This window comes from Phallusia mammillata, chromosome 3 (assembly GCF_965637545.1).
Source record: "Phallusia mammillata chromosome 3, kaPhaMamm4.hap1.1, whole genome shotgun sequence".
Lineage (NCBI taxonomy): Eukaryota > Metazoa > Chordata > Ascidiacea > Phlebobranchia > Ascidiidae > Phallusia > Phallusia mammillata.
The window spans coordinates 19717167-19739885 of NC_137254.1; the positions used below are offsets into that span (position 1 = coordinate 19717167).

The 22719-nt window shown below is 36.4% G+C and overlaps 3 protein-coding genes across 4 annotated transcripts; 1 reads left to right on the forward strand and 2 right to left on the reverse strand.

The window, feature by feature from the left end:
* Positions 1-863: 863 nt before the first annotated feature.
* Positions 864-6449, reverse strand: LOC145219194 (progestin and adipoQ receptor family member 3-like). Of its 2 annotated transcripts, XM_080086590.1 has the most exons (8): positions 6121-6449; positions 5317-5465; positions 4768-4930; positions 3604-3759; positions 3459-3547; positions 3303-3402; positions 3101-3191; positions 864-1078 (listed from the first exon to the last, which is right to left on the reverse strand). In XM_080086590.1, the coding sequence occupies exons 1-8, from the start codon at positions 6241-6243 to the stop codon at positions 936-938; spliced, it is 1014 nt and encodes a 337-aa protein (XP_079942716.1). In that variant the 5' UTR covers positions 6244-6449; the 3' UTR covers positions 864-935. The 2 variants fall into 2 exon arrangements, with proteins under 2 accessions (XP_079942716.1, XP_079942717.1); XM_080086591.1 differs by lacking the exon at positions 3459-3547 and having other exon boundaries at positions 944-1078; positions 6121-6376.
* A 6126-nt stretch (positions 6450-12575) lies between these two features.
* On the forward strand, positions 12576-13574 carry LOC145219794 (uncharacterized). Its single transcript, XM_080087105.1, has 3 exons — positions 12576-12770; positions 12960-13102; positions 13476-13574. Exons 1-3 carry the CDS (start codon positions 12605-12607, stop codon positions 13572-13574), a joined length of 408 nt encoding a protein of 135 aa, XP_079943231.1. The 5' UTR covers positions 12576-12604.
* A 449-nt stretch (positions 13575-14023) lies between these two features.
* On the reverse strand, positions 14024-22719 carry LOC145220040 (EF-hand calcium-binding domain-containing protein 6-like). Its single transcript, XM_080087325.1, has 18 exons — positions 22348-22719; positions 20142-20242; positions 19864-20042; positions 19553-19694; positions 18988-19160; positions 18763-18902; positions 17490-17635; positions 17155-17351; positions 16823-16999; positions 16303-16413; positions 16145-16246; positions 15929-16066; positions 15737-15859; positions 15549-15669; positions 14975-15147; positions 14741-14912; positions 14571-14679; positions 14024-14443 (listed from the first exon to the last, which is right to left on the reverse strand). Exons 1-18 carry the CDS (start codon positions 22631-22633, stop codon positions 14322-14324), a joined length of 2712 nt encoding a protein of 903 aa, XP_079943451.1. The 5' UTR covers positions 22634-22719; the 3' UTR covers positions 14024-14321.

The window sequence follows — 22719 nt, forward strand, 5'->3', positions numbered from 1 at the left end:
TTTGATGTATCTTGGTAATGCACGAAAACAAATTGGACAACATTCAGTAAATTTATGTGAAAAACTTCCATACTGTTTATTTTCCAGAACACAATAAAGCCAGAGAGTCGAACCGGAACTGAACCCGCGAACCCCTTTGAGCAGTTAATTTCATTAAACCCGAACCGCTAATTACAATTTTATAAAAAAAAACGAACCGGAGTTGAACCTATACGTATGGACCCGAACAATAAAAAATGCAGTCTGTTCTATATTTTGCGAATTGTTTCAAAACAGCGCCCTGAAGTATACCCGAGATAATAACTTATAGGGCGTGTTAAAAATAACAGTGCACGGGAAAAATTATTTTGGAGTTTGATAAGGTCAGGTAGATGATGGGTAGAATTAAATTAAAACGAATAAAAATTGAACCGGTTTAAAAACCGCAAACCTGTTCGGACCGGATTATTTGCCCGAACCCGAAAATATACATTTTAAAAAACCGGAACCGAACCCTTGTGAACCCAAACCGAACCTGAACCCATATGACAAGCGGTTCGACTCCCTGAATAAAACCTACATATACTAAAACTAATCACACTGTAATATAGCGTAACCTTCCATCTTGAACAACTTATTATGGACAAAACTATTGCAGGACAGCCTACAAATGATTGTACTTCATGCCTATTAAAAACTCATATTCCAAAGCAGACTACAGGAATCATAAGTAGTGTTTTTCTCGTGTTTGCAATCACAGTAGTGCAAAACCATTGCATATTAGTAAATGACTTAGTTTTATGCAGTAGTAAAATAATTGCAGGTCCAAAAGTGATGGTTTATTATAGAACTTCTTTCAACAAATCACTGACCACTATATCAAGTAAATGTATCCCCATTTTGCATATTTATTGCAGTCTGTAGATGAGTTATAATAAAATAAAAAATACAGAAAACTAAGAAGAAATACGTAAATCAGCACAGTCAGAATTCTTCCGGTACTGCATTACTTGTATGGCAAACCTTCTCCAATGTATAAAGATAGCCACAATTAAAACATGCCACCAATTATGACTTTGTCCAATGTAGTTGAACCAACCTGAAATTGTTGACATGTGAAACCACCCCCAAATGTGATTTTTTTTACACAAATAATATCACAACTCTTGATATTGTGAGTTTTGCAGTTACTGATAGTGATGCACGTAAGCTTTTGCACATATACCATATACTATATTTATAATGGATATATATTTGGCACCTACATTTCATTGAGTCCCTATCTTTTTCCTGGCACTTTATAACATAATTGTTTCTGCAAGCATAATCTAATGGGTCCCCACACATATGCGATTTGGTAACAGTAAAAATAGGGCACAATCATTGTTAAACTGAAATAGTGGTTTTCCTATATATTCCATTTTCCAGAAACTGTGCCATATTTACGCACCATCCATAATTGTAAGGGATATATATTTGATGGATACATTTAGTATGGTACCAATATTTTTGTGGTCTGTTATAACATAATTGTTTTTGCAAGCAAAAACCAATGGGTACCCACACACACATATATTTTGAATTCGTAACAGGATGAATGGAGCATGCATATGGTAGGTAAGAATTTGGGGTCAATGCAAAGCTCCAGACAACAGTGGTTTGCGTCGATTTTTCATGGTTTCATTTCCGTCAGCGATCATTGTTTTGCGGCATGCGAATGTTGTTACATAAAGATATGGCACTGATCGCGGCAGCAGCGGCCTGACGTTAACCGCCATAAGACGCAAAACTGTGTGTTACAACAATTGCATAACTAACGTTTTTAAATGATCTACAAACATATCTTAATTGCACAGTACAAAAAGACTGCCTGATAGCACAACCAGTTATGCGCGAGGCCAAAATATTCACTTTTCAGTGGGCAGGTTTGCACTTTTCGCGCCCAATTGGACTTTTTTCGACATGGAGTTGCGCGTTGTTTTCATGAGGTGAAAAATGGATGAGTCCAACTATTTACCCTTTAACAAAGTTTCAACTTTTTTTTTCCTTAACAGCCCTTTGTTTGTTGAATTAGGATTTTTAATCCGCGTTCCCTGGCGCCGTTAAGTTTCTACACACCAACAATACGTTTGCTTAGCTGGACTTTTTATGTCCAAAACCTGTTCTGAAACAGTTTTATTAATGCTTTCAGTTGTAACTAACATCCTAATTCCAACCAGTGAGAAAATGGTCAAGTGACGACTGCGTTCATGTGTGAAGCAGAGGCTTTTTACCATGCGCCACTATCGTCAATCACTCCCATTGCGTCAGCTGCACACTGAGCAAGCACAAATTTGACAAAAGACAGCATGTGTAAACATATTTGGGGCTGTAAGAGTAATTACTGAGCCAATTGCACTGAAATTTTTACCAGCCAACAAGGAGCACCCTATCCACAGCGGTTTAAAATTTCAGCAGGTTAAGTCTTGTATTTCTGACCTCATTAACATGTGAACAAACAAATCGATATTTGGGGGTAAAGGGGTGAAAATGGATATATACAACTTCAAGTTACAAAATACTTTGAAATACGCTGCAATGTACCAATCAAAAATGTATGAAACTACAAAATCATCTGCTTTAGCAAGTATAGTCGTTTTAAAAATGTCATGTTTTGGGGGGCTGTGGGTGAACCGAGGGATCAAACGGGGTAAAAATTCACATGGACCATCTTTAGACCAATATCTATAGTGTGTGTAAATTTGAAAGTTTGAACCATTCTTTCTTGACCAAAACGTGGGAACAAATCTGCGTTAGACGGGAAAAAAGAAAAAAATATATATATACATAGACAATAACAATATATATGTGTCCTCTTCAGGGAAGGGGACCAATAATTACCTTAAATATTGGCAATTCAAAAGATCAAAATTTTACCAGTTTTTGTATTTATAAAACACAAGCCATTCTGTTTGCAAAATATTAGATGCTTTGTTGAACTGATGTAAAAGTTTTTAAATGTTATAAATAAATTTACCTACATCAATAACACAATGTTTAAAGTTTGGGCAATTGAATATTTGCTTTTAGCCAAAACCTTTTCGGTACATCACAGGTTACTAGTACTGTAATTTGGTCTTACCTGGCAAAAGTCGTTCTGGGTATTTCAATAAATACACCAAAAAAGCAACTGCTAAAATTCCATACAATAAAAAAACGTCTGGGAAGAAAAGCTAAAAAATACATAACCCGTTTGAGCTTTGTTAAATAAAGAAATTGAAAATTAAAGACTTTAATTATTAGGAGTCAATTTTGCCTCACAACTCTTTGTCTGCAAGTATTACCTTCACTTCCTCTTGGGGTGAAGTAAAGTACCAATGTACAGTGGGTACCAGTCCAGACAAAGGTATTGTAGACAAATGCATTATTCGAATGTTCCTCCACCTGAATTTAAAATCAAAATTTAGGCAAATTTGCTGCACAGGATGAAAACAACATACCTATCAGAAAAATAGTTTCCACATATCATTAAAATTGCTGACAGGCATATCATAAACAGCACAATGCTCACATAGAAAATTTGAACATTCTAAATGTTGAAAATAGCATTAGCTTCGCTTTTATATGGTTATGTGAAATACTCACAAAATTACAGTAAAAGCCATAGTATAGACCGATGATGTAGCATCCCAAAATACCAAGGACAATTCCAGTTATGTCTAGGGCATACCACCATCTAGCAACTTGTTCACTGATATGGCAATTAAATATATGATACAATGTTGAAAATGCTAAACAAACCTAAAAATGAAACAAGTATATTATTAAATTGTACAGTTACAAAAAATGTTACTGTACTTTGCTCCTATTTTTTTAATTATGGAACTTTTTTTCCCTATGATGGAACAAAGTGCAGTAAATCAACATGTATTTGTTTGCAAATACAACCAGGGGCGTATCCAGAAATTTTTAAAGGGGGGGTCCAACAATTTTTTGGGGGGAAATCCCTAATGATGTCATTATGACGTCATACGTCGTTCAAAACGACGCGTTATGCGGCAAAGCACTTTTTCCGAAATTGGCGGTTTCTCTACCCATCTAATTGACAGAAAGAACAGGTAATTTTAGCGAACGCTTGGTAGTTTTCTGTTCGCCGCTGCTATCTAGCTTACTCAGCCAAACTGCAGCTGCAAAATAAGCGTGACTGTCAGGTAATCAAAATCGTTGCTTAAAAAACAGGGTCAAATTTCTAAACATCTAAATCTCTTGCTGAAGCGGTAATCCTACTGTTAAGTTGCGCCAAGTCACGAATGCACTAAAGGTGGTAACTGCAGAAGGCATAAATTGTGCCTGGCAAGTAACAAATTACCCTAATAACATAACTCGATTTACATCGATCTAATGTTTTTGACAAACTAATACGTGTTTGACGGATCAAAGCAACACAACATTACACGTTTTTAACACTTTTACATTGTTCAAATGCAAAAACAGTTTGATATGTTGCACTTAGTGCAGTTACCACTTAGCAAGAAACTGTTACCAGCGTCCTAGCCGGAACGTAACTTTCCGATTGTTAGCGCATAAACCTCCTTATTAAACCCTTGTTACGTCACAATTGGCGATTAGATAACAAGCGAATACAAGAGATTGAAGGCTCGTGTCTTTGAGATAACGACTCCCTGTTATCACTCAGTGGTAAACGGAACGATTTTAGCCATTTAATTTACGCACAACTTTTTGAAAAGGGGGGGGGGTCCGCAAAGTTCTTTCAAAAACATATGTCTGAATGAGGTAATGTAAACTAACCTGAGAAGTCATGTAGAACAGACTAAAAATGGCATAATCCATTTTTCCTGGATGGAGGTGTGGAAGTAAAACAGTCAGGTCATAAATGAAAAGGATAAAAATAACACCAAATCCAATGGCATGTGTCCAAATATTGAGAAGTTCATTCGATTTTATACAAGCACTGCAGAAATTACAGATGTACCCTTTTGAAAGACATGTTTTTTGCACAAATCCTAAAACGTCATATTACTGGGACTGTGTATTTATCATGTCTTTTAACATTAAATCTTTCACATTGAAGCCTTTTGGCAGTTACCAGCTTGTCATTTAATGCAATAGCTACGGTTTTAAATGCTCAAACTTCCTGATAAATTATGCTGTGCCACAGTCAATATTTTGATGAAATTGTAAAAAGTCAAATATACATCTTACAGCTATCATTTTTAAAAACAAACAATCATATGACCATGAACAAACTGATCCACAATTCGGTTGTGGTGAATTGAGTAAGATATTTTCATTTTTTTAGCGTTTTTGATAATAACAGAATTCAAACGCAACAATTACCTTTTTATACATTGTTTTGCTGGAAGGAATGAACGGTATCCGTGCGTAATGTATGGATTATCTTGCTGAAACTTTGGGGCTTCACCATGGGAACATAGTTGTATTGGAGTTTCAAGGTTGGACAAAGCTTCTATTGCTTGCAATGTAACCTAAAAATAAGTTTAAACCTATATTTACTTCATGCCAAACAATATTTTTACTATGCACTATGGTTCCTAACTTCAAAGAGCCTCATGAGTCTGTGTGAGATTGTAACAGGGTGCATGAATAAAAGAGGTACTTTTTTAAACATTTGTTAATTACACATTAACTATACCAAACTATGGTTTCTTATATTGTCTGCTTTATAACACACCTTTTTTGTTTAACCAAACCTACAGCTTGTTTTGTTAAGAGCTTTAGAAACATTTTGGTCCAGAGTAAACATTGAATTTCTAGAAGCAATGATTCAAAATTTATTGCATCAAATTCCTTAATTGCATGGTTTGTAAAGTAGATTGTGTATGGTAAGTTAGCCTACTTATAGAAACCACTTATAAATAAAAAATGACCATTACAATTTTAGATCAGATTGTGCATTTCAAAATTAATTGAGCATTTTCGAGTAGATTGCAATTGCATATTTTGAGAAGTTTGTGTAAAAAACTTTCCAATCTGGCAAAAAGCCTGGTAATTGAATTTTTATACATGGTGTAAATATTACATTCCAGTTATCTATTGCATATTTTCGAGAAGCCCGTTGCCAACTAGATTCAAATATTATTAAATTGTGCAACAAGGTAAAATACTATTTTCACAACTAACCTGTTTTAAGTCAGTCATTTTCTTACGTGACTCAACGTCATCACACGGTGTTCCTGGAAGTGACTCGCTTTTGGCGACAATATCTTCTAGTTCTAACTTACAAAGTTCACAATTTGCGCTCATTACATTACCGAATACCGGAGCAGCGAAGTCTTTGCAACGCTGCGGCCCGCGGGTGACTGTCTGCAGTGCACTAACATCAACGCTCACCGCTCACTGTTCTGTGGCGCGTTGGTGCCAGCAATTCTCATTACTCAACATAATTTTTAACATGATGTTACAGTTACCACACGCATTTATTTCGCTTTTTCATATTAAAGGGCTTTAAGAATCGGTCACTTGGTGCACAAAAAGGTCAAAGATCGTAATAATTGTATAGGCCTACATGTATTCGAATACATTTAAACATAGTCTTTACATACCCTAGTCCAGGGGTCGCCAACCTTTACTACTCAAAGAGCCACTCGGACCAGTTTCACGTAGTAAAAAAAACACTGGGAGCCACAAAGTCGTTTTAAAATTTAAAATAAAATGCAAAACGTTTTTAGTCTTATGACATTCGACTGTTGTTAGCTAGTGTTTCATTGCATGGACAAACTGGTATACTAGTCTCGTCAGCAGAGAAAACAACTTTACGTAGCGTTGCATATTCTGTTTTTGCAGATTTGTATTCCTTTGTTAACGCGTTTGTTACGTAACAATTAACAAACAGCTATTGTTACGCGCGCACACACACTGCAAACAAAAACAGTATAATTGTCTCATATTGCGTATTAACCTGCGCGCCGCCAGTTTGCCTCTTTCAGACCTAACGTTTGATGGTATGTAGAAGGGGTTGCAGGTAACTACAACCAAAGTATATATAAAACACAAGTAGTCCAACCTATTGTTACGCGTAGAGCCGCATGGACGCCATTTTGTGTCCAAATTAATACAGCAGGTATAGGGAAAAACACATAAATTGTCTGATTTTTACAAACTGGTGGGATTTAACGCGAGTTTGATAGGTAAAATCGAATAAAACTTTTGGGTTCTAACATTTGAGCGTGATAATGCACCCTGAACGCAAATATTTAAAGTTTACATGAAAATTAAGCGGCCAAATTTACATGAAAAACAGCAATTTAGCTTTTAATATTGCGTTGAAATGTTAGAACCCGAAATTTTCATTCAATTTGGAGAATCAAATTCGCGTCTATGCTCTCCAGTTTGAAAAAATCAGACAATTTATGTGTTATTTTTCTCTACCCACAGTATCATTTTGGACACAAAATGGCTACATAGGCTTTATTGCGTAACAATAGGTTGGATAACTTGTGTTTTATATAGACTTTGACTACAACAAGCGAGTTCAGTCATGCTACAGCACTTCAATTTTCGTGTTCGGCATAATCGTCACATAATTTTTATTAAAATGTACAACATTTGGTAAATTCAAAAACTGAGCCGCTTCAGAGGGATCAAAGAGCCCCATGCGGCTCCGGAGCCGCGGGTTGGCGACCCCTGCCCTAGTCTGAAAGCGCAATGGCAAAAACAGCATTAAAAGTGGGAAGCTACGCCATCTAGCGGTGGTGTGGCACTTTTGCAGGCTACAATGGTATCGGTATTTGAGAAAACGCGTGGTTAGCGTGTTTTTAAGTGTGATATTTGGTAATTTTTTTATTGTATTAGTTTTTTTCTGTAAAAATGTAATCCAAAATTTAATTTAATCATTACATGCTTGAGAAAATATGTGCAACACCTTTAATTTACTGGGAAAGTCTCTCCCTTCGCCAGAAGCTATACCAATCTTTCTGAGAGATTTTGCCTATGTTTGTGAAGCATAACGCGTTGTATGTACCGTTTACTTTTTGAATAAAGTAACTTATCTGTGAGAGCAGGGGCGGCTCGTGCAAGGGGGCTGCGGAGCTGCAGCACCCCTATATTTTTACTTGACATTCCTATTCCAAGTTGTTAAACAAAACAATCTTTACATATAGTTTTTATGTTTAATCAGTGTATACTAAGAATAATTTTTATGGCATTAATCGGCATTTTTTTTTAAATAAAAATAATAAAATTTTTGTTATATTTAAAAAATAATAATAATAATAAGTTATCTATGGCGGAGCTGCAGCTCCAGTTTCGTGACGTTTGCAGTTGTGCGCATGCGCACTTGGAAAAGCTACATGCCGGGCGAAATAGGCGAGAGGGGGCTGTGGCTCGCGCAGCCCCTCCCGTGACGTAGCGCTAGTTGTGTTGTCTGCTTCGCGTCAGTGAGCTCCAAAGCCAAACCCGTGTACTGTATTTTTTTAAGTTCGACAGTGAGTACAGTTAAATAATTATTTTGTCATCTTTAAATTTATTGTTTGACTGTTAGTCATGACTTTTTAAGATGAAGTGGGTTTCAGTTTTTGCAGTTATCATTGAATTAAATTAGTGTATCTAACACCTTGAAGAAAAAGGTCATCTAACACCTTGAAAAGTCACGATTAACCTTTATAAAAAATAACTGAATTAAAAAGAAAATATGGGATAAAACATTTACTACTCCAATATCATGCAGGAATAAGCAACAACAAAAAATACTAAGTTTTAGTTTTTAATGCTACTAAAGAAAAAATAAATTTGTGACTGTGAAGTTAAATGCCTCACTGAAATTCAGGCAATATCAAATGCAGAACAAACAATTGCAGAAGCAACAGGAATTTTGAAATGCCAGAGTTATGACAATTTAAAGTTTTGGTTTCTTAACACACCATGTGGACAGTATTTGCAACCAAGTGCAATCATGTGTATTGATCTAATGGACATGTATACTGTTTGTCTAAACAGTAGCTGCTAAATTGCTTCACAGGAAGTGTTTCTTAAGAATGAACATTCTACAGACAAGATAGTAGTGACCACCAAGCACATCCTATTGTTGACAAAGAAAGCTAGTTACTGAAATTGAAATGTTTCTGTAGATCTGATGTTCATGATTACTTTGAAAATAATCTAGATGATGTTGTGACAAGTGAAATTACTAGTATGAAAAATCCTTTTTTGCTGTTTCCATGAGTCCTTCAAAGGCAAAACAGTTCTTTTTAACACTGAAAAGGATGCAGACTTTTCTTAGGAACACCATTATTTCCAAAAGACTTGCAGTGCTAGTACTAAATAGAAAAACAGCTTCTTAGTTGTCACTTGGAATCAAGGAGGAAGCTATCAATTATCATGCCCAAACTATAACTTTATGATTCATTTTGGTTGTAAAAAGGAAGCACAAGGTTTATTAATATGCTTTGTATTTAAGTGAGTGTTGTAAATTTTAAAGCTTGAAGGAGTTTTGCACTTAAAAAAAGGAATTATAAGGTATTTGCCAGCAACAAAGCAGCAAGTATAGCAGTTAAGAAACTGAAAGACAGTTAATAGTCTGTACACAAAAATTCAAAGAAAATATGTTTAAATGAACAAGTTATTACACAAATGTAATGTGGTTGTTAAATTTGTCAGTTATGATACCAATAAAAAGTTGTATGGCTAGTTTTTTGTGTGACAATAATCTGTGAAGTGTCATCTAAAACTCAAATACTTCGACCTTTTTAGACTCATTTATAACTATTTTTACTATTACTTTTTTTAATATTTTTGTTGTGTTTTACCGTATTTACAACCGCTTCGTTTCGAGTCTGTGTCACGTGTGTTTTTGTGCTACTTTATTACTGTATGTTATTGTATTTGGCCCGTCGCTGTGCAAGTAAACAAAATACACAAATGATACCGTCTGCTGTGACACTAGTGTGCATTATTGCGTCACAATGGAGTTGCTAATTAAGATTTGTATTACTTGTTTTTCCACACAAAAAATGGCTAGAAAACTAGAAATGTAGCTTTTCTATATATTGCCAACTTATATATGTCCAATAAAGGCTAAAATTTGGAGCAGCACCCCCACATATTCTAGGCACGAGCCGCCACTGTGTCCAATTATAGGCTAATGTTGATTTATATCAGTAAAACAATGCATAGTCGTAAAAAAAACCTTTTGTGTAGGCCTACTTTAATTTTGTTTGTTCTTCAGTGTTTTTTTTTCAAATTATGCTTTTCTCAGCGCGCACTTTTCTTTTTGAAACAACATCATGGGAAATTAACTGATTCAGTATTTGACTTTTTAATTCTTGGGTAGGCCTTGACAACTAAGACTATATAAGTATATGTATTGTCTTGTTTTGTGCTGTTACTTTTCTGCCAAACTAATTAAGATTCCATGGTGTTGGGTAGGGTTTCTTTTTCGGTGGTCATTGTTTCCCTACCTCAATATCAACTTTCACCAAGCGAAAATCAACTCAACCTCAACGACTGGAATCCACCTACGTCGTTAAACCCAGTCGCGTTGCCTTTAGCGCCACTCGTTTTACCAACGAGATTCCGACCTCTCAGGCCCCTCTCTTTATCAGGTAGCCTACAGCTGCTGCCTTTTTACCGTTGCTCTCCCTCTCTGAGTATATTTTAGCGTATTTTCAAACGCAAGGTTTTTTGCAGCTGTGTCCTGTGTTTTCGTGACACTTTGCCATCATGCTACCAACACAAAAACTCACAGGACAGGCCTGCTAATTACCGATAGGTTAGGTGGCGCAATTACGGACCTTAGGCGTTTGCTATGGCAATAATTGCTGACTCCACTTGATCTTAGCTCTAAAGAGCCGAGAAGCGATTTGGCCGAACGGTCTGGCGCGCCTGACCCACATACAGAAATAAAAAACCCTGATCGGGATTCGTCCCCGGGAGAGTCCTGGGTTCGAACCCCGGAAAAAATAAATAATAATAATAATAATAATAATTGCTGACCTCGTATTTTTTGTCTTTGCAAACGCATGCTCCATTTATCTTTTGTGTCACTCAACGGATGTAGAGATAGTCTTATATCACTGATGATGGCGTGAGCATTTGCCTAAACGTTTGACCAATAAAACATTTCTCCGATATTTTAATTGTCATTGAACGTATGAACAAATCCGTGTTGAGTGTTACAAATATAATGAAACATACAGAGCATGTTGGGATCGAACTTACGTACCGGTATTCCATTAGAAATGTAGTTTTTTTTACCTACATTCTAGCAGAACATGAGATTTAAGGTACGTTTAATTTGTGCATTCTTTTTAATTGAACAGTACATGTCCGTAAAATTTAGACATAACCAGTGGTGGGATTCAGTCGGTTCGCACCGGTTTTATAGAACCGTCTCATGAAATTTTATGAGATCAGCGAACCGGTTAGCATTAGTAGTTACTATCTAACTCACTTTTTGTAACAGAACCGGCTGAAAAATATGACTTTTTCTTGTGATGGAACCGACTGACAAAAAAATTTGAATCCCACCACTGGACATATCAGCCAGTTTAAGAAAATATAATATTTGGGTTTTGTTGACATTTTAACCCCATTTTTGTGCAAACGATTTGCGAAAGTAACTTCGAGCTAAACTACTTCGCTCCCATATGAAAGTTTGCCTGCTTATTTGTTATGTCATAGGGGTACGTATGTTTTGTAATGATGTCATATTGAGTTTTCACCACAATGAAACGGAGGTGTTCTATTTGCATTTTAGATTTAATGCTTGCATGAGTTTAGGGTAGAACTGTTTTTCCTCTTTAACTGCGTTGATTTCATACCCGCAGGTACGTTTTTGCAGTTATTTCTTTAAGAGTTTTTTGTTATGTAAATGTTTTTTTGTTCCACATCAAGTTTTGTTTCCTAGTGCTTAGTGTGCAAGTAAACTCATAACTTATTGAGAAGAAGCAGTTTTTGCGTACCTTGCAAATAAATTTTAAGAAAACTTTCACACTTGTAAATGGACACAAGAAAATAATAATGTGTTTTTTTACCACTGACGTCCCAACCACAATTATTGTTACGGATAAATTAGGTAACTTACACATTATGAACGAAAACTAATGATATGTAGCTTAGGTTCTCAAATGGCGTCTCACAATTATTCAACTCCGTAGAATTACCTCCAAACGTTTCAAAAAACATTACTATTTGAAAATGTGCAGACGAAACAGGCCCCGTGACTTGTTCGTTAACTACAGTTGCCTGCAGAAAAACTTCAAACCTATGCTGATGTGAAAAACATATTTTTTCAAAGGCAAAACAGTGTTACTTAGCGCAGTGAAAGAACTGTGATCGATTTTAGGTTCCCACTATGGGATTTATGAACGTTTTAAAAGCTTATAGTGAACTTTTTGGTTTTTGCAGTTAACCAAATTTTTAATGGAGTTGTGTAAAAATATATATCCAATGATATGTATATATACTACTGCATCGGTATTTAGCAAACTTTATGTAATGTGAGTTTTCGCGGTAGTAGCTCTACCGCGCCATAAACTTCGCAGATAAAAATTAACTGTTGTTTTAGATTTTGGTATTAAACCTAAAATAGCAATACAGAAAAATGAATTATGTTGATTGTACAGGTGCTGTATTTTGCTCTACCTCGGTAGTTTAACCATCCCTGAAAATGTCGTCTAATAAAGTAGAAGAAGTTGCAACTACTTCCAGTCCGGCTGATGAAACTGAAAGTGTCGATGCAGAAGCTGCAAAAAAAACGCGTCGTAGCAGCAGCAAGCGACATTCGTTCTACAGTGCGATTCCATTAACTAGAAGAATGCAAGAAGGAGCATGGGGTGAGTTTTTTTTACGTTTTGAATACCTTTGATCTTATTTAAATAAAACGTCGATTAGTTTTCTCTTTAATAAATGCAGCCATTATAATGAATGTCGATTCTTGCAAAAATGTACGTGTATTTTGTATAAATTTAGTTGCATGATTACGTTTGCCGAGCGGTAAACGATATCCTTGCTGTATTCTGCAGGCAAGTTTCAAGAGCGAGGAAGGCGATCTCTAGAAAGATTGCAAAACAGGGTTTCGTCACGTTTCGCTGGAAGGCCATTGAATTTATATTTGGCGATTTTAGGAGTTTTTTTGGCCATCATTGCTACGATTGTGTATGTTGAGGTATGCTTGTTGTAGATCACTAATAATAACATCAACACTAATAGGAAAGGTATTTTAAAACAATTAGAAAAGACGGTATCATGATGATGGCATATTGGACAATGTTGCATTTTTAATACTTACATTGGTATACTATTCACGGTTTTGAAACATTACTGTCGTGCTAAAACACATTTATTTTGCTTGCAAAGTTTTTAAGTTACAATGTGCTTGAAGTTACCGTGTGGATTCTGTCAGGGTAAATTCGCACCATTTTCCGTAACCGTTAGTGAGTTGCAGCACATCATCATAACATGTCACACACACGCTGTAATTAGTAAAGCACTTGTTAATGAACAGAATGTTTTTATACAACCTATGTTGAACCGTCTAGGCTTATTTGAGACCTCAGTGGCGCAATGCAGAGGAACAGCTACTTCTTGATCTCGCTGCAACAACTGCCGCTGTCACCACGGCTGCTTCTGGAAAATGAGTGAGCAAACCTGTTTAAGGATCAAGTGGTTGTCAGCAAGCAACTATTTAATTGCTGCTTCCGTTTTTAAAAAGTGTACTTTGTTAATAATTTATTTACTTTATTTTTCCAATATCAGATAGCATGTTGTTCCAAGCGAACCTAACGTCATCAGTTTGTTGGCGCTAAAATGTGAGTTAGTAACGTTTTTTATGCACAACGAATGTAATGTAAATGGTTGTAGTTGAGTGGGACAATATTGGTTTTGTTTTTATTTGTAAATGTTGGTTCTTTTTTCGAATGTAGAGTTTTTCAAATTTTATTGTTTTTGTTTAACAGTGAGTTAACAGCGAAAAAAGTGAGGCTACTCTATTGATTTTGTTATAATTGTTCGATAGCGTAGGCCCGTGTGCAGCAAGTTCGAAGTGAAGTGATAAATTTAGTTAAAACGTTTCATTATTGTGCTACAATTTCACACATCTTAGTTTATTATTTGCATGTAAAAGTAACTCTTCATTACGCCACAACAACAAACTTATCAATTTTTTATGTACAAACACAAAACGGCAAACACAGTATGTTATATTGTTAAAAAAACACAAATTAAAAGAGATAGTTTGTCTTTAAATAAACCACATAAAGTTTTCTAAAAAAATTAAATCTACAGAAACGTTTCAGGACATGGGCCACTTCATTCGGATCTTGGAAACCCTTCTTTTGTGGCAAATGTTTTTCAGCACATTTCATTGTTTGTTGTTAGGTATTTTATCATGCTCTCGAGTGGGACTTGGAAATGTTGTCCTGCATAAATCGTCGATAATCCAATTTTCCAGACATATTGTCGTCGTATTCCGACAAAACGTGATAAACTTCATCTTCGTCTAAAATGACTGAAAATAAAAGATTGGTGTTTAGCACTATAAGACAATGAAAAAAGTGTCATTTGAAATTAATATCACGATTTACAAACTAAACGCATTCTTATTAACTTAAACCATTCTCGTTCAAATAACCTACCATTACAAAGTTTTAAAACACTGCGAAATTCAGGCAAAGTTAGCATTCCGTTCGATGAAGTATCCATCTTTTTAAAAGCTCTTCGTAAAACTCTCCAGTCGCCAGACAACTAAAAACAGGTAACATGTAAAATTCCACAAAACTTTTTGCGTGGCGTTTTGGTAGTCTACCTGATTTTTTAGCTTGGACGTTACAGCTTGTAAGCCTTTGGTTGGCTTGTCAGATACATCGCCCCCAGGAAATTCGGCCACAGGGTGGGTTAGAATAGATTGCATGTTGTTCCCATCTTTCCACAGTTGTCTACGTTGAGCAAATGGTCGCAGAAACTCCACATACGACACCCTGTATTTTCAACATAAGTGGGAATGTTTGTTAACTCTGTGCTGTTGCTGGTCACATATTACCTTCCGTCCAGGTTCGAGTCAAACTTTGTAGCAATCATTTCTGCTTCGTGGTTGGTAAGATGGACGCACAGTTCCAATAAAACATCCCTGAATTCATCTCGGGAAACAAATCCGGTGTGGTAGGGATCCATTTCAACAAATTCTCTCCTTAAATCTTCCCATAGATAGTCAACCTAAACATTTTATATTCTATTTAGTTTTCCATTGTTAAGCAAATACTGAGAAGCGGGGACGAACCGAGGTTTTTTGCTGTGCTATAAGGTTTATTTTTTTTCTCTGTAACTTTTGCCACATTTAGGAACACTATGCACGGACTTGAAAAGTAGTTTAATCATAAACATTACTGCCAAGGTAGTGGTGTATATAGAATACATCGTGTAGACGTTTCGACAATCTCTGTTGTCACCCCCGTTACAGTCCTCTGAAAACGACCGTCTTTGATGGTTCGTATAACCTACATTACTCTGCGACAGATGCTGCCGCATACCTACACCTACATATAGGTAGCGCCAACGTATGCGACCTTCTGTCATATCATGATGTTTTGTATGCCCATGAGCTCATGTGAACTCACCTTTGCTCGCAAACTGTCTTCCAACATGTCGGAAGCACAGTTCAGTTTGCGTGATCTGATCATGAAGTCGTTGTCACCGCGTTGGGGAGGAACAAGTTTGGCATTAGGAAATGCTGCTGATCTGTAACAAGTTTAAGTAAAAGTTCCCATTACGTTGCCAGTTGCCGTTAAAAAACTTTGTTTCTTACTTCAAAGAATATCCATAATGACGTACAAATTGGTGAAAATTTAAAGTCCTGTTTTTATTGACGATGAAAGTTTCCCACAATCGTCGAATTTCACCTCTTGTAACTTGGGGATCGATTTTCATCCTTATATAAATTGTTTGGGATATAAAACTTGTATTTGTATTTTTTTACTTCATTGCACTAAACCCTTACTTCAACAGAAGCTGATACATCATTTCCTGCGTAAGTCTTCCACTGTTGTATTCGTCTATATCACGAAATTCACTTTCCAGTTTGTTCATGTCATTGCGTACAATTTCACGTAATATGTTGTGCAGCTCATCTGTGGTCCTAAACACACGAACGAAACGAAATACAAAAACTGACAAAAAGGCACAACCCAAAAACGTCGCATGATGTGGTACTTACCTTTCGGAAGATGATTTTGCCAAGATGGCTTTCGCCTTGTGGTCTGATTGTATGTTTTCCCCAGCAAACGATTTACCATCCCACAAACTCTTAGCTCCTTGTCTGTAATAAAATGTGACTTGTAGTTTCAAATTTTAATAGAAGTAAATAAATCTCACTTTGTGTCAAATTGTGCCATAAATTCGGTATATTTCACATCTCCTTCTTCGTTTAATGGAACTTGCTCCATAAACACCTCAAACTCGTCATCATTCATTTCTAACTGAAACCTGGTCAAACGTAAAAAAACGTTTGGATTTATAAATGAGAATTTTTATGTATGAGCAGCTATGGTATGTGATAAACGAAATTTACTCAAAACTTTATTTGTTAATGCCAACATTTTCAGGTCACAAGAGATTTTAAAACTAACAGAACGGAAATGAAAAAAAAAACGCTTTATAAGTTAATTAATTAAGAAGCAAATGCTTCTGACTCAAAATCAGTAGACACTGGGTTGGTATATTCGAGATATATATTTCACCTATTCAGGCATCGTCAGTCTCTAAAAACTGCAAACAACGAAGGTAAATTAAAAGAGAACAGATGTAAAAGCATACAAAATAAAATAGTAAAAAACAAAAAAGTTATATTTAATTTAGTAATACTGCAAAATAGAATTAGTACTTTGGAATGTACCTGCTTTCAATTGCGGCTCTAAATTCTTGTTGTGATAAAATGTCTTGATGATGTTTGTCCAGCTTGTGGAAGATTCCAAGCAAAGCAAGGAAATCGGATTGAAATAGACCCATCAGTTTAGCTTCTACCGCAGTTACAGTAGACTTGGGACTGGTTGCACGAGGTTGTTTGTTAAACCTTGAAAATATTAATTTAACTGCATTAACATGTATGTTCACCAAAAATAGAAACGGGAAAATTCTTGTTGATATAAAATATGGCAGCGATTGTCAATCTTACTGGTTGCATTGAATTTTAGAACATCTACAATGGTTTTATTACGAAAGTAAAACCTGTGGTTTGGATTTGACAAAATATTGTGAACAATTCCAGTTTCGCTTCTGTCTTGAAATTTGTTAAGAAAGTTTACATAACAAATATCTCCATGTTCAGGCAAACCGCATCGTGCAAGAAACATGTTCAGTGACGAATCTTCGCGTAGGTACAAGTCAAACTGGGAAAGAACACGTCGGAACGCATCTCTTGAAACCTGTAGATTTATTCAACGTTAGAACTGATTCCACGGAACGCTTTTATAGTTACTTTGCTGCCGTTGGTGATGACTTCTGTCATAGCGATCAAAACTGAAAGTAGGCTAATTGCTGTTTTAAACGTATAGCAAACTTACCTTATTGGTTCCTTTTGGATCGCACTTTTTAAACTCTGCTTTCATGTCTTGAAATCCCTTTCTAAATCTTACTTTAATCCACTTTTCAATATCGATCGACGTTCGTCTTCGCATTTCACTTGGTTTCATTGAACGTGTATCGGACACTGCGTTCAAAATAAAGATTTGTTTTTATAATTTGTACGAGTTGGTTAATGATTACTTACTAATGTCAGAATTTTGACATTTTACTAATTTCGACATTTAATTTAACAGTCCAGTATTGCGTTCGAAGTTAAGTTTTAATAAATCGGCCTTGATTTGGGCCTACTTCACACTTGGAAATAACATTGTCCTATTATCACCTTGAAAAACTACCTTTTGGACTTAATGCGACCTTTTTCAAAACAAGGAAATTTTGGGCCCGCTTACATTTTTGGCCTGTATTACACAAACGCTTCAACCTATTAGGCTAACTGACACAAAAATATTGGCGAGTTCGGCGAGGCACCCAAACAAAGTACAGCTATCATAAATAGTTATATTGACCATTTATTGGTATTGATGCAGTGGTGGGATTCAGCCGGTTCGCACCGGTTCTATAGAAGCGTCTCACGAAATTTTATGAGATCAGCGAACCGGTTACCATGACAACACATTTGAATCCCACCACTGGTTTTATGTAGAGATATACCGAATCGGCTAAATTTGGGTTCGGCCGAAACCGAATATTCGGCAGTTTTGCCGAATAAATTTGGCCGATTCAACCGAATCTTTTATGACGTCACGCGAAGGCGTAAGCTACGCGTTTGACATGAAAACACAAGTTTTTCTACCAGGCAAACAGTGGAGCTACACAACACGATAGTTGTGTTGGGGTTTAAGGTTGCCTCAGTCATGGTTGCCAGCCTGCCAATGAATTTCTGACTTTTTGTCCAAGGTGGTTAAAACGATAATACATAAAAATCATAACAGTTGTCGTGATTTTAATTATGGCGTAGTTTAAGGAATGGTGTGACACCTCATTGAGCAGAAAAGATACGTTTTACGGTTTATATTTGTGTTCATAAAAGATTCGGTTTAGGCTGAATCACAACAAATTATTCGACCGAAATCGAATCTCTGTAAAAATGGCCGATTCGACGGAATAAATTCGGCAAACCGAATATTCGGTACATCGCTAGTTTTATGAGATCAGCGAACCAGCTGACAAAAAATTGAATCCCACCACTGTATGTATGTATACAAAACCGTATCTGCAGTGTTTATGATAAACTAGATAATTGAGACAAACCAGTTGGAGAAACAGCAGGTTCCATTTTTTCAAAAGCTGACGGATTGTGTGTAGCAGGAGTTTTTGATTCACGAAACTCAATGCCCAACTTTTTCAGCAACTTTTCAGCTTTTACCACACCAAGGTTAGCTTCATCATACCTTTAATACGTACATTCATAATTGTCGGTTAAAAGAAATGTCTGAACAGGCAAAAGAATAATAATTCAAAATCAATCAAATGCACCTTTTCCACAGCTTTTCAAATTCTGCGTCATCCATAAAAAATCCGAGTTTATTGAGCACATTTCTAAACTCAGGAGCCATGACTCTTCCTGATCCTCCAGGATTCATTTGAGGAACTAGATCCGCAAGATCAAGAAAACGCTGCTTTGTTCTTTCTTTTAGTTGCATATGAACCTGAAAAAAACCTTTGTTTTTAATATTTTTCACTTTTCTATGTCAGAGTCAAGAGCCATGGCAAATTTGGATAATGAAGGCTGAATTTATTGCCTTTGTATATCACCGTTTAGTAAAAGTTTTTTTTAGTAGGTTTGCATGTGCATTTAAGTAACGCATCCGAAATATGACACAACAAGTCCTATTTCTAACAACAAAGTGTAGTTTTTTTAGTGTAACTACGAAATTGACATTCGTTCCAAATGTACGTGTCCTAGCACACTCAAACATTACGTAAATTTTAACACCAGTCATCATTTTGTTCGAATCTTCTCCTGGCCTATAGCAACCCTCCACCATTGGAGCAAAAATATACTTACATATCCTTGAATAAACAATAAACTTTTTTTAACCTGTGTAGCAGACATGCTTCCTCGTTCAGCTGGAATTCTTGCCACTGGATCCAACCACCTTGGATACTCCGAAGAAACGTTTTCCCGAAACTGGGCGTAAAATTCGTCGAACTTAATGATGCTTTGATTTTCCAAATGTAATCTGCATTTTACATCATGAAAAAGTTTTTTATTAATTTTTACCTTACTAGCAATTCCCTCACTGACAATTTTTATAAAAGTATGTTATGATTAGGCGACCACAACTTTTGCCAACGATTCGCAAATTCTTTTCTGTGCATTGGGAACAAAAAATACCATTGCGGCAGTACCTCTTCAACAATAAATGGTATTGTTTCGATGAGATAAGTCTTGAAAGAAACGAAGAGATAATATGCATCAACGCCTCCCGTGTCACGTTGCCTTTGCCTTCTGGGTCGTTGTTTTTAAAAGCTTGTCGCACGGTGAAGTAACCTCCAGCTTTTATTTTATTTCTTAAAGTCATTTCCAGCTGCCAAAAAAAACAGTGAAATGAATTTTTGTCGTACGGTTTGTTTTTTCCCGCATTAGACTGAAAAATTCGAGATAATGTGTTACATTTTTTTCTCACTTCATCGACTTCTATTCTCATTTGTGTTCCGGGTCTCGAAAGGGAGGAAATTGAAACATTACTTCCTCTTGACTCCGCACGACTAAGAACAGCCGGTCTTCCTAAAATGTGCGTTACATGAATACAAACGTGGGAAAACATGGTGTGCCTTAGCGGGTTTTTCCCCGGAATGCTTGTGTTAGTGTTAGATCATTTAAAAGTAAGTTGCTATTCGCTTACGTCGAATCTAAACTACAAATTAAAACGAATTAATTATATTACCAGGCCCAGTGACACAAGTTCCGAAAAAATTTTCGGAAAAAGGTGGATGCCACAACAATAAAATTAAACATAACCTATCATAACAAATCCAAATATTACCCTGTAAGGGTATAAACGAAACAAAAACATCAACATTGATTTGTTTTGTGCCATACAACAATGGCAGACTTCTTTTTAACAAAGTTTTTTTTATTGTTTATCTAAGTTCTAGAGAAAACATTACATCCCTAAAGATACTTTTAGCGTACATCAATATCGTCTTTTGCGCACTAACTAAATGCAATTATTCAATCAACCAGTTATGTGTGACTGTTTTTTTTTATTCCTTTATCGCCAGTTTAAATTTACTTGTGATCACGGGTGGTTGAGATGACCTATATATGGTCCCTTCGACTTCCGCCAGTTGCTACGCCGCAGAGTTGTAAGTCGGGCCGGGCTTTTCGGGCCGAGTACGGGTTCAGATTTTCTCAAAAAAACGGGCTTGACTCGGGCCTGACTCTGCGCTCTATGTTAGCATTATTTGTGTCAGTACTAAGTAGGCAGTTGCTGGACCTGGCCTAATGTCAAACTGCCCTAAAACGCCTTTTACAAGACCAAGCTTCTCAACTCGTTTCAGGCCATGGACCACCAGCCCAATTAAAAAAGTATGGTGGTCCAGTCCATTGTTAAAAAAGGATAAAGAAGCATCCACAACAAGTCTGTTGGCTTGAAATAAAATCTTTCAATACATAATTTCAGATAACACAGGGGTCGGCAACCTTTTTTGCATTGCGGACCGGTTTTGAAACTAAAATTTTATCCCGGACCGGTCTACAAAAAACTACAAATATATAGCTATAAAAACGCTTAAATTAGTAATCAACCCCGGGATACATGGGCAAAATGTTTTATAGCATTTAACCTGAAAAATTATACGGCCCTGTAACGAACTCATTGCGGACCGGTACCGGGCCGCGGACCGGCGGTTGCCGACCACTGAGATAACAGATAACAACAAATGGCCAACAACTTGGATAAGCTTTTATGTGATAAATATTCAGTATGCAACTAGCTTATTTTTAATTTAACACAAAATATAATTAACGTCCTGTGGACCACCCAAAAAGTCATCATGGACCACGAGTAGTCCATGGACCACTAGTTGAGAACCACTGTCCAAGACCAATCGTCTATTGTGTTTGTTGTCTTGGTTTTTCCTCAAGCTATAGGCCTTTCAATCAGACTTTAAATGGACTTCTCCAAAACGATTCTGGTTCGGGCTGGGTTTCGGGCTTGTACTTTCGGGTTCGGACTGGGTTTCGGGCTCCAGTTTCAGGCCCGTTTACAACTCTAAAGTACGGCGGCAAAGGTAATCTAGTACGAAAATTCAACTAATGTACCATGCAAATAGGGCTAAATTAGTTTTTGTGTTAAATTTGTGAATTAATTTACTTTTAAAGTGTGGGCGTAAACACAAATTTATCTGGTAGCACACCTGATGTATGATTTGGTTGAACATCATGTAATACTATGCATGGTGTTAATATTGCTCGTTCTACGACTACCTGTAGTACAATAACTACTTACGACCAACAAACCAGGGGTCGCTAAAATACATAATCGTATTAATCTTTTGAACAATTCATGCACCAAGATGTGCTCGCACTTTGTATTTCACTTACCGCACAGTTTTTTTCTGCTGTCACGTGTCACAGCAACATTTTTAGAGATTTATAGTAAGCACATTTCGCTCAAAACCAACTAATTTAAATTAAACTACACTGTGTTTATTATCCATTGCGTTTCTACTTATGCACCATGCTAAACCTTACCGGTTTTGGAGTATTTTTGGTTCTGTTCTAAAAAGACGTCGTATATTTATTGATGTGGTACAATTATATGACTGTACGCAAGATATAGCTAAGTGGTGAACCAATACAATCTAATTCTAAAATCTACACCTTACCAAACACAGGCAACGTCGGTTTAGAAGGATCCACAGATTGTACCACTTGTATTCCTTCAGGTATTGAGGTAATAGGCATTTTGGGGTCAAGGTCTTTCCGAAGCGGGCTCATGGTCTGTAATCTGGATCCTGTGCCGAGTTTTCGTTCTTCATTGAACCGATTACTTGCCCTGCTAACTCCCCTTACCGACATAGTTTCGGGTTTGTCCAACCGCGACAATGGGTGCTCTATTTTAGGCAACATAGCACCCGTGAAAGCCGGGGCGTTGACAGCCGTTTGTGACATACTAAACAAGGATGCCTTTAAATAATATGTTTATTCTCAACAGACTCGTAGAAGTACCAAAAAGTACAAATACCCTTAAATTGTGT